The sequence below is a fragment of the Ictalurus punctatus genome, chromosome 6 (genome assembly GCF_001660625.3).
Source record: "Ictalurus punctatus breed USDA103 chromosome 6, Coco_2.0, whole genome shotgun sequence".
In the NCBI taxonomy this organism is placed as follows: Eukaryota; Metazoa; Chordata; class Actinopteri; order Siluriformes; family Ictaluridae; genus Ictalurus; species Ictalurus punctatus.
In genome coordinates, this window is record NC_030421.2 from 10,781,663 (window position 1) to 10,794,216 (window position 12,554).

Here is a 12,554-nt window from a genome sequence, read left to right on the forward strand (position 1 = left end):
TCAGGCACCAGCAGAGCCTGGTCTTCTGTGTGGTCACGTCAGACACACTCAGTATCCCTTGCTGTCATGCGCAATTCACCCTGGCTGACCGCATTGTGTGTGTTTATGCATAAGTGAGGTGTGTGAACCAGTGTGTGTTAAACATAAAATAATGGGGTTTTTTTTAGTCATGTAGTTCCCTACTACTTTAATATACCTTCTCTTTTTGAACCCATAGTTCCTTTAGCATCATTTGCAACTCGAATAACAATCTAATGAGTTTCAAAAATACCAGTTAACCAACAGGACTTATACTTGTACTGCTGAATATATAAGTTTATTGTATAAGCATGCAGTTATTCCCATTATATCACTTGCAAAGATACTAATACAAACGTTTTTAAAAAGCATATAAAATTTTTTTGAAATGCATCAAAGTTACAATGCTAGCACTGTTAACTCCTGTACATGAAATAACCTGAAGTGCTTTGACTTGGTGATAACAGATCCCGATACAGCTACAGGAGCTAGTAATGGTGAAGTGTAAACCATAGCATGGAATGAAACCAACTGCTTTTCTGTTTAACACTGAATTACAACCAACATTATAGTCAATACTGAACATGATCCAGGCAGCACAATCAGTGGAAAAAAATGACACTACAAGAGAGTTCTGACATCATATAAAAAAAATAATACATCATGATTTCCTATGTATATGTTGTTGTATGTAACAAGACCTGGAACATATTGTAGGACTGGCAGAAAAACAAAGAAAAGTATATTGCAATTGAAAAAGTGAAGAAAAAAAGTGAAAAAATAATATTTAATCCGGTAAATATGAAATACTGTTGAACAGTTCATGCAACATTGATGATCTGTGTTATTTTGACATGACTAATGAAGCGAAATGTTTTAATACATTAAACCCTCCCAGAGACCGAAGTGTTTATGAAAACATTTATGCTGCTTTTGATTTGGAAGTGTGAAGGTGGAACTTGGAATTTCGGCATTTTTTAACTACAAAATGGAGGAAAAACATGGATGCCTTCATGTTCATCTTTCGTTGGCTAGTCTGCTAACTGGGAGGAGTGATGTATATTTTCCGGCAAACTGTACTGTCAATGTTTAACAAGCCAATGTATCTTCTGTTGTCTCTTCTGATGCTATGAGCAACCATGCTCATTTAATGTCTATTACTGAACTTATTACTGAGTCATGAGTTTTAATCAAATGCAGCATGAGTACTGGGTTAGAGAGCCTATGTGCATATCACAGCCATCTGCAACACTGATCTAACCATATATATGAAAAAGTATTGATAATCGACTATGTTGATATTGAAAATTCACTGTCGCGTGTTTTATAGTAAATAATCAGACTGCATAGGCCAAAATATTTCTGAGTTGAATATAACACATGGCTTAAGGTGCTGGCGGCACTGCCATTGGTTACATGCTGATTTCTTTTACAACGTATAGCCTGCTAGCATGGATTATAACAAGCCAGAGGCGACCAGACTGAATGTAGGAAAACAAAAATAACCAAGCTCACATAGGTGAATTTGTGCAGAGCTGTGATCGCAAAACGTACCTAAAAGGACCTAATGCTGTAACTAAATATCTGAGCACCCATGTGATAGTAAATACACTGCATGGATCTCATGATCTAGCACCACTAAAGAAATCAATGATCCCACAGACGGAACTTTCAATGATAGACACAACTTGAGAGCAAAGAAGGCAAGAACTAAAATACTAAAACAGTATAAATGTAAGGCAATACTATGTATGCAACGAGGGGAAGCCTTTCACAGCAACACATCAATAATGCACAGAAATGAAAATAAAATGAAAGCACATGAAAGCTCCTGCTTGGTCAGTGAAAGCTCCTGGTGATATTAAATGTTTTATGGCATGGTCAAAGCCAAATACAGTGGGTTCTGAAAGTATTCCAAACCCATCAGTTATTGCACACTTTATTGTGTCATAGATTTAATTTAAACTGGATTAAATTGAGGTTTTTAGACATCCATCTATGCAAAAATTTATGATGACATTTATTAATACTGAAATTGATCTTAGATAAGTATTCAGAGCCTTCGAGTGCATCCTGTTTGCTTTGATTATCTTGGAATGTCTTTGGAACCTGACTGGAGTCCACCTGTAATTCAGTTTAACCTGTAATGCAAATTCAATTGGTTGGACATGATTTGGAAAGGCACACACCTGTATGTACAACATTCCACAAGCCATGATGTCCAAGGAACTTTCAGCTAAGCATAAAGCCAAGCATACAGCCAAGACAATGCTGGAGGGGCTTCTGAACAAGTTTCTTAATGTCTTTAAGTAGCCCAGCCAAAGCCCACACTTGAACCACATAAAATATCTGTGGAGAATGCTGAACTTGGCAGTTCACAAACGCTGAACCAAATCTGATTGAGCTTGAGAGGATCTGCCAGGAAGAATGGGAAAATCTACCCAAATCCAGGTGAGCAAAGCTTGTAGAGACTTAAGTACTGAATAAAGGGTCTGAATACTTTTCTAAATGAGAGATTTCAGTTTTTAATTTTTAATAAATTTGCACACAAAAAAAAAAACACATTTGAAAATTTTCATTATAGATTGTGTAGATTGATGGCCAAAAAGGTCAATTCAATCCATTTTAGATTAAATCTATAACACAATAAAGGGTGCAAAAACCAAAGCGGTCTGAATACTTTCTGAACCCACTGCATGTAAAAAAGCATAGAACTTTCACAGTTTAATTAGGATTGATAAATTTTACCTGTTTAGAGTTGATAAAATTAATGGCAAGACACCATATTTTGTCGTTGTTTAAAAGTCTAATTCTATTTGGAATTTAGGTTTGTTATTGTCCTTGGAACAGGGAATAATCATTCGATTAGTAATTATTTTTAACAAAAGGTCGGTTTTTCCGCAGCCCTAATATTAAGCAACTTCAGGGTCCCCAGTTTGATCTTGAGCTTGGGGTACTGTCTGTGTAAAGTGTATTCTGATAGTGTCTGCTTCAGTTTCCTCAGAATTCTCTGAAAATCACAACAGTAGTAGGACTGGCTACGTTATAGAAACTATAGGAGTTAATTGTGTATTTCTGCCTCACACCCAGTCTTCACAGGCTCCGAATCCACCATGACCCCGACCAGGATAAGGCACTTACTGAAGTTGAATGAATTAATGAATAATACTGTTCGGTCTCCAATTAAGCAAATATATGTACTCTCAAAATATATGTACTCTCATGGTTCAAAATTGGTTGCTTACATCGAGCGGCAATACCTAATGCTTTGATAGTAAGATTCTAGTAACTGGCAGCCTGGAATACAGTTTGCTTTTTGGCAATTTTTGTAATTAAAAAAAAAAAAAAAAAAAAAAAAAAAAAAACTCTCTACTTCACTGGGATCCAGTGGTATAGTTTAAAGAAATATCAACTGAATTTAAAATAAAACCGCAAAGAGATAGCTTTTCTTATATGAATAATAAGATTGTTAGGCACAAGACTGCTCATTAGCTCGTTTGCATAACAGATGGAGAAAATTCTGTTTTAGAGAAAACATGGCATTTAACGCCGCATCATATATCCACAGAAAGCTTCCTCTTCCTCCGTATCTTCCTGGTCTTCCTCCTCAGAGTATGAAATGCATTTGTTTGTGCTCTCAGAATATGTGGGCTGAACGTTCATGGCAGGTTTTGGTGGCCCGAACACAAATAAAGGTACCTCAGGTTTCACTTGTTTCACATTTTCCATATTCTCTTCTGTCTCTTCTTCTTGTTCTGAATTTTGGCCACCCAGGGTCAAGGAGAAGAAATTCACATTGTCACTGCCCTCCTCCTCCTGTCCGATTTCATCTCCTCTCTTATGCCTGAGCAAGGCCAAATCATTCTTTTTGATCTTTTGGATTGGAGTTTTTAGAGGTAAGAAGTGTGTTGTGCGGATTTGACCTGTAGTTTGGGGAGTTGTTGCCTCCCGGTTAAATCTGATCATGTCTGGTGTTAACGTGTGCTCTTTCAAAAAGGTTCCGGGGACATGTGGGTATGTTTCAGTGACCGAATTATGGGTATGTTCATATGGGATCTCTGGGGAACCTGGAATTGAAGACTTTGTTTCTTCTGAGATTTCTTCACAACAATCAATTTGTTCACAACCCCTTCGTCCCTCATAAGCCACCTCTTCATCCGCTTTCTCTTGGTCCACCTCTTCATTGACCTGAACATCTTCATTTGTGTTGTGCTCCAGCAAAATACACTTTTTGTGGAGAGACTCCACACTGGGCCAAGTAAGAAGCTGCACTTTATATGGGGCATTAAAGGAACTCTGGGAAGAGAAGCAAGAGCACAAATTAGTGCTTAAGTTATGTAAATCGGTGCAATTTAATTATTTCTTTGTTATGTTTTGGTATATTTTTGATATAACATATATATAATAATTTTGTTTATTTAGCTACACAGATTTAAGCATCTAAGAGGTAGCTTCCTCCTCATCTTTTATATATATATATATATATATTAAATGAAAAAATAAAAATAATTTAAAAAAGCACCCCTCTCTTTGCCGTTTTTCACAAACCATATACTAACATAACAGGTTCAGAAAAGCATGTGTACAATACACCAGCATTAATACCACAAACATGTCCCACATCACCCTTCTGTAACGGTTTGTAAAACTAGACAAAAACATGAAGCCACAAACACTCGCATGTATATGTGGATTGTTATACCTCAAATATATTTTATATATATATATATATATATATATATATATATATATATATATATATATATATATATATATATATATATATAAATAAACTACCAGACAGCCTGACAGCGCTGTACATAGACAATGAGTAATTCTGAAAGTAAAAAAAAATAAAACTAAAAATTGCGGTTTAGTAACCACAACTGCAACATGCTGATCAATCTTGGCAAGCAAGATTTCTTGTCACACGATCTTAGTGATGAGGATGCCACCATTTTCAATGTAGCTGGGCAAAATGAGCCAGCAGTAAATTAGTAAGTACATTACTTAAAAAAAAAAAAAAAATAATAAAAAAAAAAAATTATTGAGAAAAACACAAGGTGCTATTCTCAAAAAATTAACTAAAGCATTACTTTAAATATACAAGCAATAAATATAAACTATAGAGAGTTATTTAAAACTTTGAAGGCTGCTAACTCTTATTCAACACTTGCTACATTATCATATAAATGTATTTTAATAAATTAGACAAGTCTTCTTCCATCACTCTGTTCCTTGTATGTCTAATAACGAAGCATTTAAAACTTTGACATATTTAACATATTTCTTTAACTGAGGCAAGCGATAATCCTTTCCCCTTGCCAAATATAGGGTGCTTAACTGTGCCTTCTTGTTGATGTTAATGACTGTTAATGCTGGTGTACATCTCACACTGCGATTAAAAAAAGGTCTTCCATGTTGGAAGCACCTGTGTACACTTCACCTAGACGCCCCCCCATCTCTCTCCTGGATTCTTCTGCAATCATTTAAAGAATTTATATGATTCAAGAAAGCATCGATTACAGTTTTGGGATGCAGTGACAATTCTGAACACAGTAAAGTGGCAGCCTTTTCTTTCCATTTATAATGAGTCCTATTCAGATTTGTAATATTTGCAATGTCTTGCAAAAGAAAGCAAGAAAAAAAATGGCGGCTTTATTTCATCTTTAAAATATTTTGTCATGCTGCCATTTTGACAATTTTTAACAACTAAGGAAACTCACACTCATTACCTGTTTGAACATAGTATGCTGCTAGACTGTATTCATCACAGGATACACTGACAAGAACATTGGCATTCTGATGTAGCTGATTAACATTTGAACACATTACTCCTGCTTGTTCATAATGCCTCTTTCACATTTGAGGCATCACTGTTTGTGCTACTAAGACTAGCTTGTGAACTACAAATAAATCTGAGAGTGAATTTGTCTCACCAGAACTAATGGTTGATGGGTTTTCAAGAGTATGGACCTTTTAAAAGCCTGCACAATAACAGTCACCACAATCACCAGCCCCAGCAAAGACAAAACCCCCGAGATCACTGGATCTAAAACAGAAACAGAAAAATGAGCAAAAGCACAACTTTGATTTGCAAAACTTATGAATTAAGTTATATAGTAACTAAAACTTGACAATTTTTTTTTTTTTTTTTTTTACACAATACACTTAATGTGTATTTTTAGGTATTTGATATTTCTGTGGACTTGTTCCTACTGCAAATGACATGGCAGTCTTATTTATATGATCTGTATAAATAAAAGAATTAAAATAAAGGAAATCTGCATCCTGCTGTTACCCATGCTGTTCACTGCTGCAGGTTTAGTAGCACACACAGGTGGTTTTGAAGTATACTTTCGATCTGTGATGTTCACGGACACACAGTACTGCAGCCCCGGCACCACTTTCAGAACTACAGTGCCCAGTCCCCTGGTGTTCAAGAACTGTGTACACATAAAAATAACCTGTTGTCAATGTGCCTACCTGAATCTGTAGAGCAAGATTTAAATACCGAGAGGGAAAAAAAAAAAACCTCCCTATGACTTTTACTAAACTAATGGTGTTTTCAGTAATGCACTGTAATGCAACATGGGGTCAAGTTTATTGTTACTGGTGATATATTGTGTCACAAATACTAGATATAAAGCATTATAATGCATCTTAAAAATTTATGATTCATCAGATTTGCTAAGTTTAGTGCATGTGCATAATGCCTTATTCATAACATGTTACAAATGTTATGAAAGGGCTCTATTTCGAATACATTATGTTAACTATGATAAAATGTAATACCGTTGCAGAAGTAATTTTAAAAATGTGAATAATAATAATAATAATAAAGTGTTTGTATCCAAATTACAGTTTACAATCTACACATTGCACTCTACAGACATTCTACAACTAAATCATAATCACTGCAGTGGTGTTCTGACAAATTCCTCCTCCTACACTATGATTAGCTTGTAGTTCTTATTCACAAGTGCTGTAACATAAATAACTGCTTTCCCATGATAAGGACTCTTCCTGTTAGCCTTTCTGTGACACAGGCTGATGTCCGTAAATACTGACACAAGGACACAAGAACATATTAAACACTCCCGAATTCATTCTGTAATTAAGCAAATATAATCATTCCAATAGTCAGGCAAATATAATATAAGAAGTAATACTCACCACCTGAACTCCTTTTTCGTTGGTCACATTAAGCACGTAGTTGTATTTCTTATAAACTGTGTCAAGTCTCTCAGATGGAGACTGAAGGTACACGCACAGGGAGTCATTACACGGTGAAAGTCGCAGTGATGGAGGCTCTAGCCAAGCTACGAGACACAAAATGAAAAATATAAATAAAAGTTCATTGGAAAGCAATTTGTCCATATGTAATAATGAATATACTCCTTATAGTACACAGTGTAAATATAACAACATTCACATTACCCAACACAGTTTACAATTCAGATAAAAAGTACATATAGGGATGTCACGAGAACAAATACTTCGGTACCAACATTCTTAAAACGTGACGGTACTTGTTTTTCTGCAGTAGCGTAGGTACCTTTGGAGGTTGTCCTCCAGGAGAGATTTGAATTTTATTTTTAAATTTTTATACCACACCGTGGTATCGACTTTGGTATCGATTATCGTGTACTTTTGGTGGTATCAGTACCGACTACTATTTTTTTGGTATCATGACATCCCTAAGTACATACATAAACCCTTAGGTATACCACAATACAACACACAATGCTACTGCCCGTTTATGATAAATACCTAAAATGCCTACATTAAACTTATAGGTGAGCTGTGGTGGTGTCCAAAATTATTTATAAATTCATTTAGGGATTCAGTGCTAATGTGCTGAGCCAGTTCCAGGAAGGTTATAAGTTCAAATCTCAAGATATTTTGAAGAAACCCAGGACTGGCACCTGCCAACATCTGTAATGAAGCTTTCAGACTCCCTCACTGGCTAATTACATTTAAACTGTTCAGTATAAATTACTCTGGGTAACAGTTAGTGCTGAGACCAATACTGTGGAGTTTAGTGCATGCTCTGCAGGATAGCATTTTTTGTGAAAATACTGAATTTGAAATGAAAAAATATAAAAATGTGTTTGACTGAAAATTCCATATCTTTGGGAAGGACTTTTGTGATGATTATTCTTAAAATCATTAAACAGCACAAACGTTTTACCTCCTTATTTGTGTGTAATGAGGCTACATCCTACAGAACAGACTTTAAAGACAACGTGAAATAAAATCATAATGCATTTGTCTCCCTTAATGTCAGACACTTTCAAGTGACACTGTAACCGGGACATAAAATATGATAGGGACTTAGTGATAGTAATCGATTATGAAAATCGTTGTCAACGAATCTCATTATCAATTAGTTGGTCTGTGCACAGCACGGGACATGTTTAATCACTACGTTACTTCTCTTCCCAAAAACACACTTTGGAAAGTAGATACTAAAGTTGTGTCCCAAATGACGTACTACACACTTACACTATGCACTATGTATTCTTCCGTCTAGTGTATGAATTTTAGAAAAGTAATATCATCTCAAATAGAACACTAGCGTTTTATTTTTTTCAATAACGGGAAGTATAAGCCACTTCCTATTCAATGGTGCATGACATCATACGTACGTAATCTGATACGGCTAGCCAGAATACCCAGAGTCACCGACAATGACTTTCTTCAGTTTACTGTTTATGTCAATGTTACCTTTTACCTATTCCCAACATGACCTCAGTCTCCATCAGACGGAGGAGTAATTGTCTAGTGACTGAGGAAGAAAGTGTGCGACCTCCAAGTCCTCTAAGGCAGGGAGGCATTTTATATTAAACACCACGGAGAAAATCAAACATTACAAAGCAGAGTTTGTGTGGCACTGAAGCACGACAGTGATGCTGTCGTGAGTCGCTTTAAATATATCGATAATGAAAGCACGCTTTATTAACAGAATTCTGACCTGGAGCACAAGAAAAGCTAAAAGATGGGGTTGAAGACAGAAAAATCCTTTTTCACAATGAAATAATCTTTATGCACAGTTCATGTACATTAAATTATATTACATTAGGGACGTCTCTGCAATTATTAACCAAGAAAAATAAGCCAAATATAAGCTTGACAAGCGCGAGTTTTCACAATTCCTTATGACAATTAATAATTTTCCAAGTCTAACTATCGAGATTCTAAGTAACTGGAGACAGAACTATTTTTGTGCTCCACATAGATCATAAACCACTGAAACCGTTTGAGAAATGTAAAGATTATTGTGCTTTTTATCTAGAAAAAACACTTGTTCACTTGTATTTGTTTATATGGCAGCCTTGACCGGATCAACATGGCGCAACGTTGAAGTGAATGCTTATGTGCGCAGGCGTGTAGTGTTTCTTTACAAAGAGACATCACCAGCTACTGGACTGTCATGCATAATACAATGTTTTTAGTCATTTTTGCGGATCCGTGTGAATGGGGATCGTTTTGACAACGTTATCGTCTGTACGCGAAACTTTCCATTGTCGTGTAAATGTACCCTCAGATGCAAGAATCTTTTCACTGCGAAAAGAAAATGATTACAGGCGTCCCGCTGATAAACTAAGCCAGTTCGAATAGGGCTGTATTCTTCAAACCTGCTTGCTGTAATGTGTAGCACAAAAATGTGAACCGTTGTCGCTGTATGCATGTGTAAAAGTCTACACGTGGCCCATAAGCAAGTTGTTAACTCTAAACCAAGTTTGTGAACATGTGATACTCACTATCAAACTCTGGTTTAAACGGACTGTAGAAAGTATGTGCGGACATCTCTTTCCCTAACACAGCTGTAACCTTGATGTAGTAGGCCTCTTCCAGATTGGTGAAAACATCTGTTAGGTTACAGCGCAATGGGTAACACACTGCTGCACAACTGTCCACCATCTTCCAGTCGACACTGCACATTCACACAAACACAACCCAGGACAGACAAGTTAGACAGACTAAACTGTTTCTCTAATACACTAAACTTTCTCTCTCCTGGACTATAACATCTCTCTTATGGACTAAAGCGTCTCTCTCATGGACTAAAGCGTCTCTCTCATGGACTAAAGCGTCTCTCTCATGGACTAAAGGGTCTCTCTCATGGACTATATCGTCTCTCTCATGGAGTAAAGCGTCTCTCTCATGGACTATAGTGTCTCTCTCATGGACTATAGCGTCTCTCTCATGGACTAAAGGGTCTCTCTCATGGACTAAAGCTTCTCTCTCATGGACTATAGCGTCTCTCTCAAGGACTAAAGCGTCTCTCTCAAGGACTAAAGCGTCTCTCTCAAGAACTAAAGTGTAAGGTCCATACCTATAGGAGCGGAATAAGACCCTGTATTGCAGTCCTGCAGGAGACCCTGGTCCAGCCTTCCACGTGAGCAGGTGGACAAAGTTCTGGGAATCCATAGTGAGGTTGACCGGTGCAGGGACGTGTCCACACAACACTGCAGGCAGAAAGGTGTTAAAGGGGACCGTAGTGTGTCGTGTCATGTTATTGCTCTAGAAAGTAAACTAGATTAAATTTACTCAATAAAAAAAGTGATCTCGAGTTTAAGTTTCATTCAGATGAATCAGCCTGTAAACACGTGGATGGAGTGTGACGTCAGTGTGGTGAATATTAACTCCGGAAGAGAGGAGTGAGTTACAGACCTGAGCATGGCACAATCAGCATGAGCAGTGTGTAAACATGATCCATAGCAGCTGAGAGTTGAGACAGTAAAACCTCCCTCCCTCACTCCGCGCTCTCTGCATTTTACACGTCTAACGCCGTCATTTCGCTTCTCCTACACCACTGTATATGCCTTCATGCGCCAACTTCATTAGCTTTAGCTCTGAAGCTAACCAGATCTTCACCGCATCCTCTTTTGCGCAAGTGAATTAAAAAAATAATAATAACGTTACCATAACTTCCAACTAACTTCACCTTATAACCTAGATTTACTTGTACCAAATTAAATTAGCTCTCACCAGTCCATTAGCACGCCTCTAACAACCAACACCGAACTGTTTTCTGAAATGAAAACATCTAGGAAATCGTTAGAAACCAGCACACTTCTCGGAAGCCTCACATGATGTTTCGTTTTTTTCTCCCACCTGTATTCAGAGAAATACCGCCCTTGCTTCTTTTGATTGGATACGTGACTGTAAATATGACCTCGATTACGGGTACAAAATAGTAACAATTCCTGCTTCATCCAAAATAAAAGTCCTGATCTGCGACGCTTGTTTCCAAGTCGAAATGTGCGCAGAACTTTTAGAGTCATTATTTTCTCAAATGACAAACAGAATGCTAAAAAGAAATCTGTACAATATTATGCCTATTTGTGTAAAATATTACACGCTTTCGTCAAACGCGCTTATGTTCACTCTGTTAACAAAAAGATCATGAAGCGTTCATTCGTTCTGTGGAAATGTCCTGAAAGATTACACTACCGTGACATCTGATGGACAATTCAGGTAACTGCACGAAGGGAACCGAAACTAAACGCCATACCCAGTCACCTGAGTGTCTCTCCAAGCTGCTTATCTGCAGATTTCCTCTTTGATTGGGCCACATGCTCTAGACGTTGGTGGGCCTGTTCCCACACATGCTCACTCCATTAGAACCAGCTATCCACAGCGAGTGTCTTTGTGGTTGGCGTTCCACAGAAGTAGGGGTGGCTGGAACCCCAGGATGCGTTGGACAGGGGTGAGGTTAGTGGTGAAGTACTTTAGGGAGTTTTGAGCATACTCACCCTATAGGAGAAATCATGCCCTGTCCTCTGAAGGTTCTTACAAAATAGCCAATCTCTTGATTTGCCCTCTCCAGTTGCACGTTTACTAGAGGGTGGTAGCCAGAAGTCAAGCTTACCAAGACACCTAGCTTCTCCATGAAGTCCTTCCAGACACAGGATGTGAACTGATGCCCCCAGTAGCTCACTGGATCCTCAGGGGTGCCATAGTTCAGGAAGACATGCTTGAAGACCATTTTGGCTGTTTCAAAGCTCATGGCAGGCCTGGCAGTGGAATCAGCCGTAGAGACTTGGAAAACCGGTCCACAACAACCATGATGACAGTGTTGTTGACAGAGATGGGAAAGGTCGGTAATGAAATCTATGGCAATGTGTGACCATGGTGTTTGAGGTGTTAGCAGCAGGAATAATTTGCCTGGAAGAAGTACTGTTTGTGGTACCTTGGCACAGACTGAGCAGGAGGAGGTGAATTGGTGTATGTCTCTTGTCATTCGTGGCCACCGGTATTTGCCCTGAAGCAGTTGGTATGTTTTGTGAGTGCCGGGTGTCATGTGGAAGAGGGAGTGTGAGGCCAAGTAATTAATTTGTCCCACATCTATAAGGGCACAAACACCTTTCTCACTGGACACTGAATGAGGACTCTCACTCCCTGAACTTCTTCAATACTTCTGTCAGTTGCCCATGTGAGTGTCCCAACAAAGAATGATTCGGGCAGGATGCATTCTTCCGTGGTTTCACGTGGTGGGAGTCGGCTGTTTTATGATCTAGGGCGGC

At 37.9% G+C, this 12,554-nt stretch overlaps 1 protein-coding gene across 1 annotated transcript; it reads right to left on the reverse strand.

Moving 5' to 3' along the window:
* Positions 1-288: 288 nt before the first annotated feature.
* Positions 289-11,152, reverse strand: crfb2 (cytokine receptor family member b2). Its single transcript, XM_017470793.3, has 8 exons — positions 11,017-11,152; positions 10,699-10,910; positions 10,361-10,493; positions 9,786-9,958; positions 7,195-7,340; positions 6,320-6,464; positions 5,958-6,070; positions 289-4,314 (listed from the first exon to the last, which is right to left on the reverse strand). The coding sequence occupies exons 2-8, from the start codon at positions 10,742-10,744 to the stop codon at positions 3,562-3,564; spliced, it is 1,509 nt and encodes a 502-aa protein (XP_017326282.1). The 5' UTR covers positions 10,745-10,910; positions 11,017-11,152; the 3' UTR covers positions 289-3,561.
* Between the last annotated feature and the right edge of the window lie 1,402 nt (positions 11,153-12,554).

Coding starts and splice junctions, on each gene's coding strand:
- crfb2 (XM_017470793.3), bottom strand. CDS start 10,744: ATGGATCATGTTTACACACTGCTCATGCTGATTGTGCCATGCTCAG. Junction 9,959..10,360: donor GTCTTATTCCGCTCCTATAG/GTATGGACCTTA, acceptor GTGAATGTGCAG/TGTCGACTGGAAGATGGTGG. Junction 6,465..7,194: donor ACGAAAAAGGAGTTCAGGTG/GTGAGTATTACT, acceptor ATGTGTACACAG/TTCTTGAACACCAGGGGACT.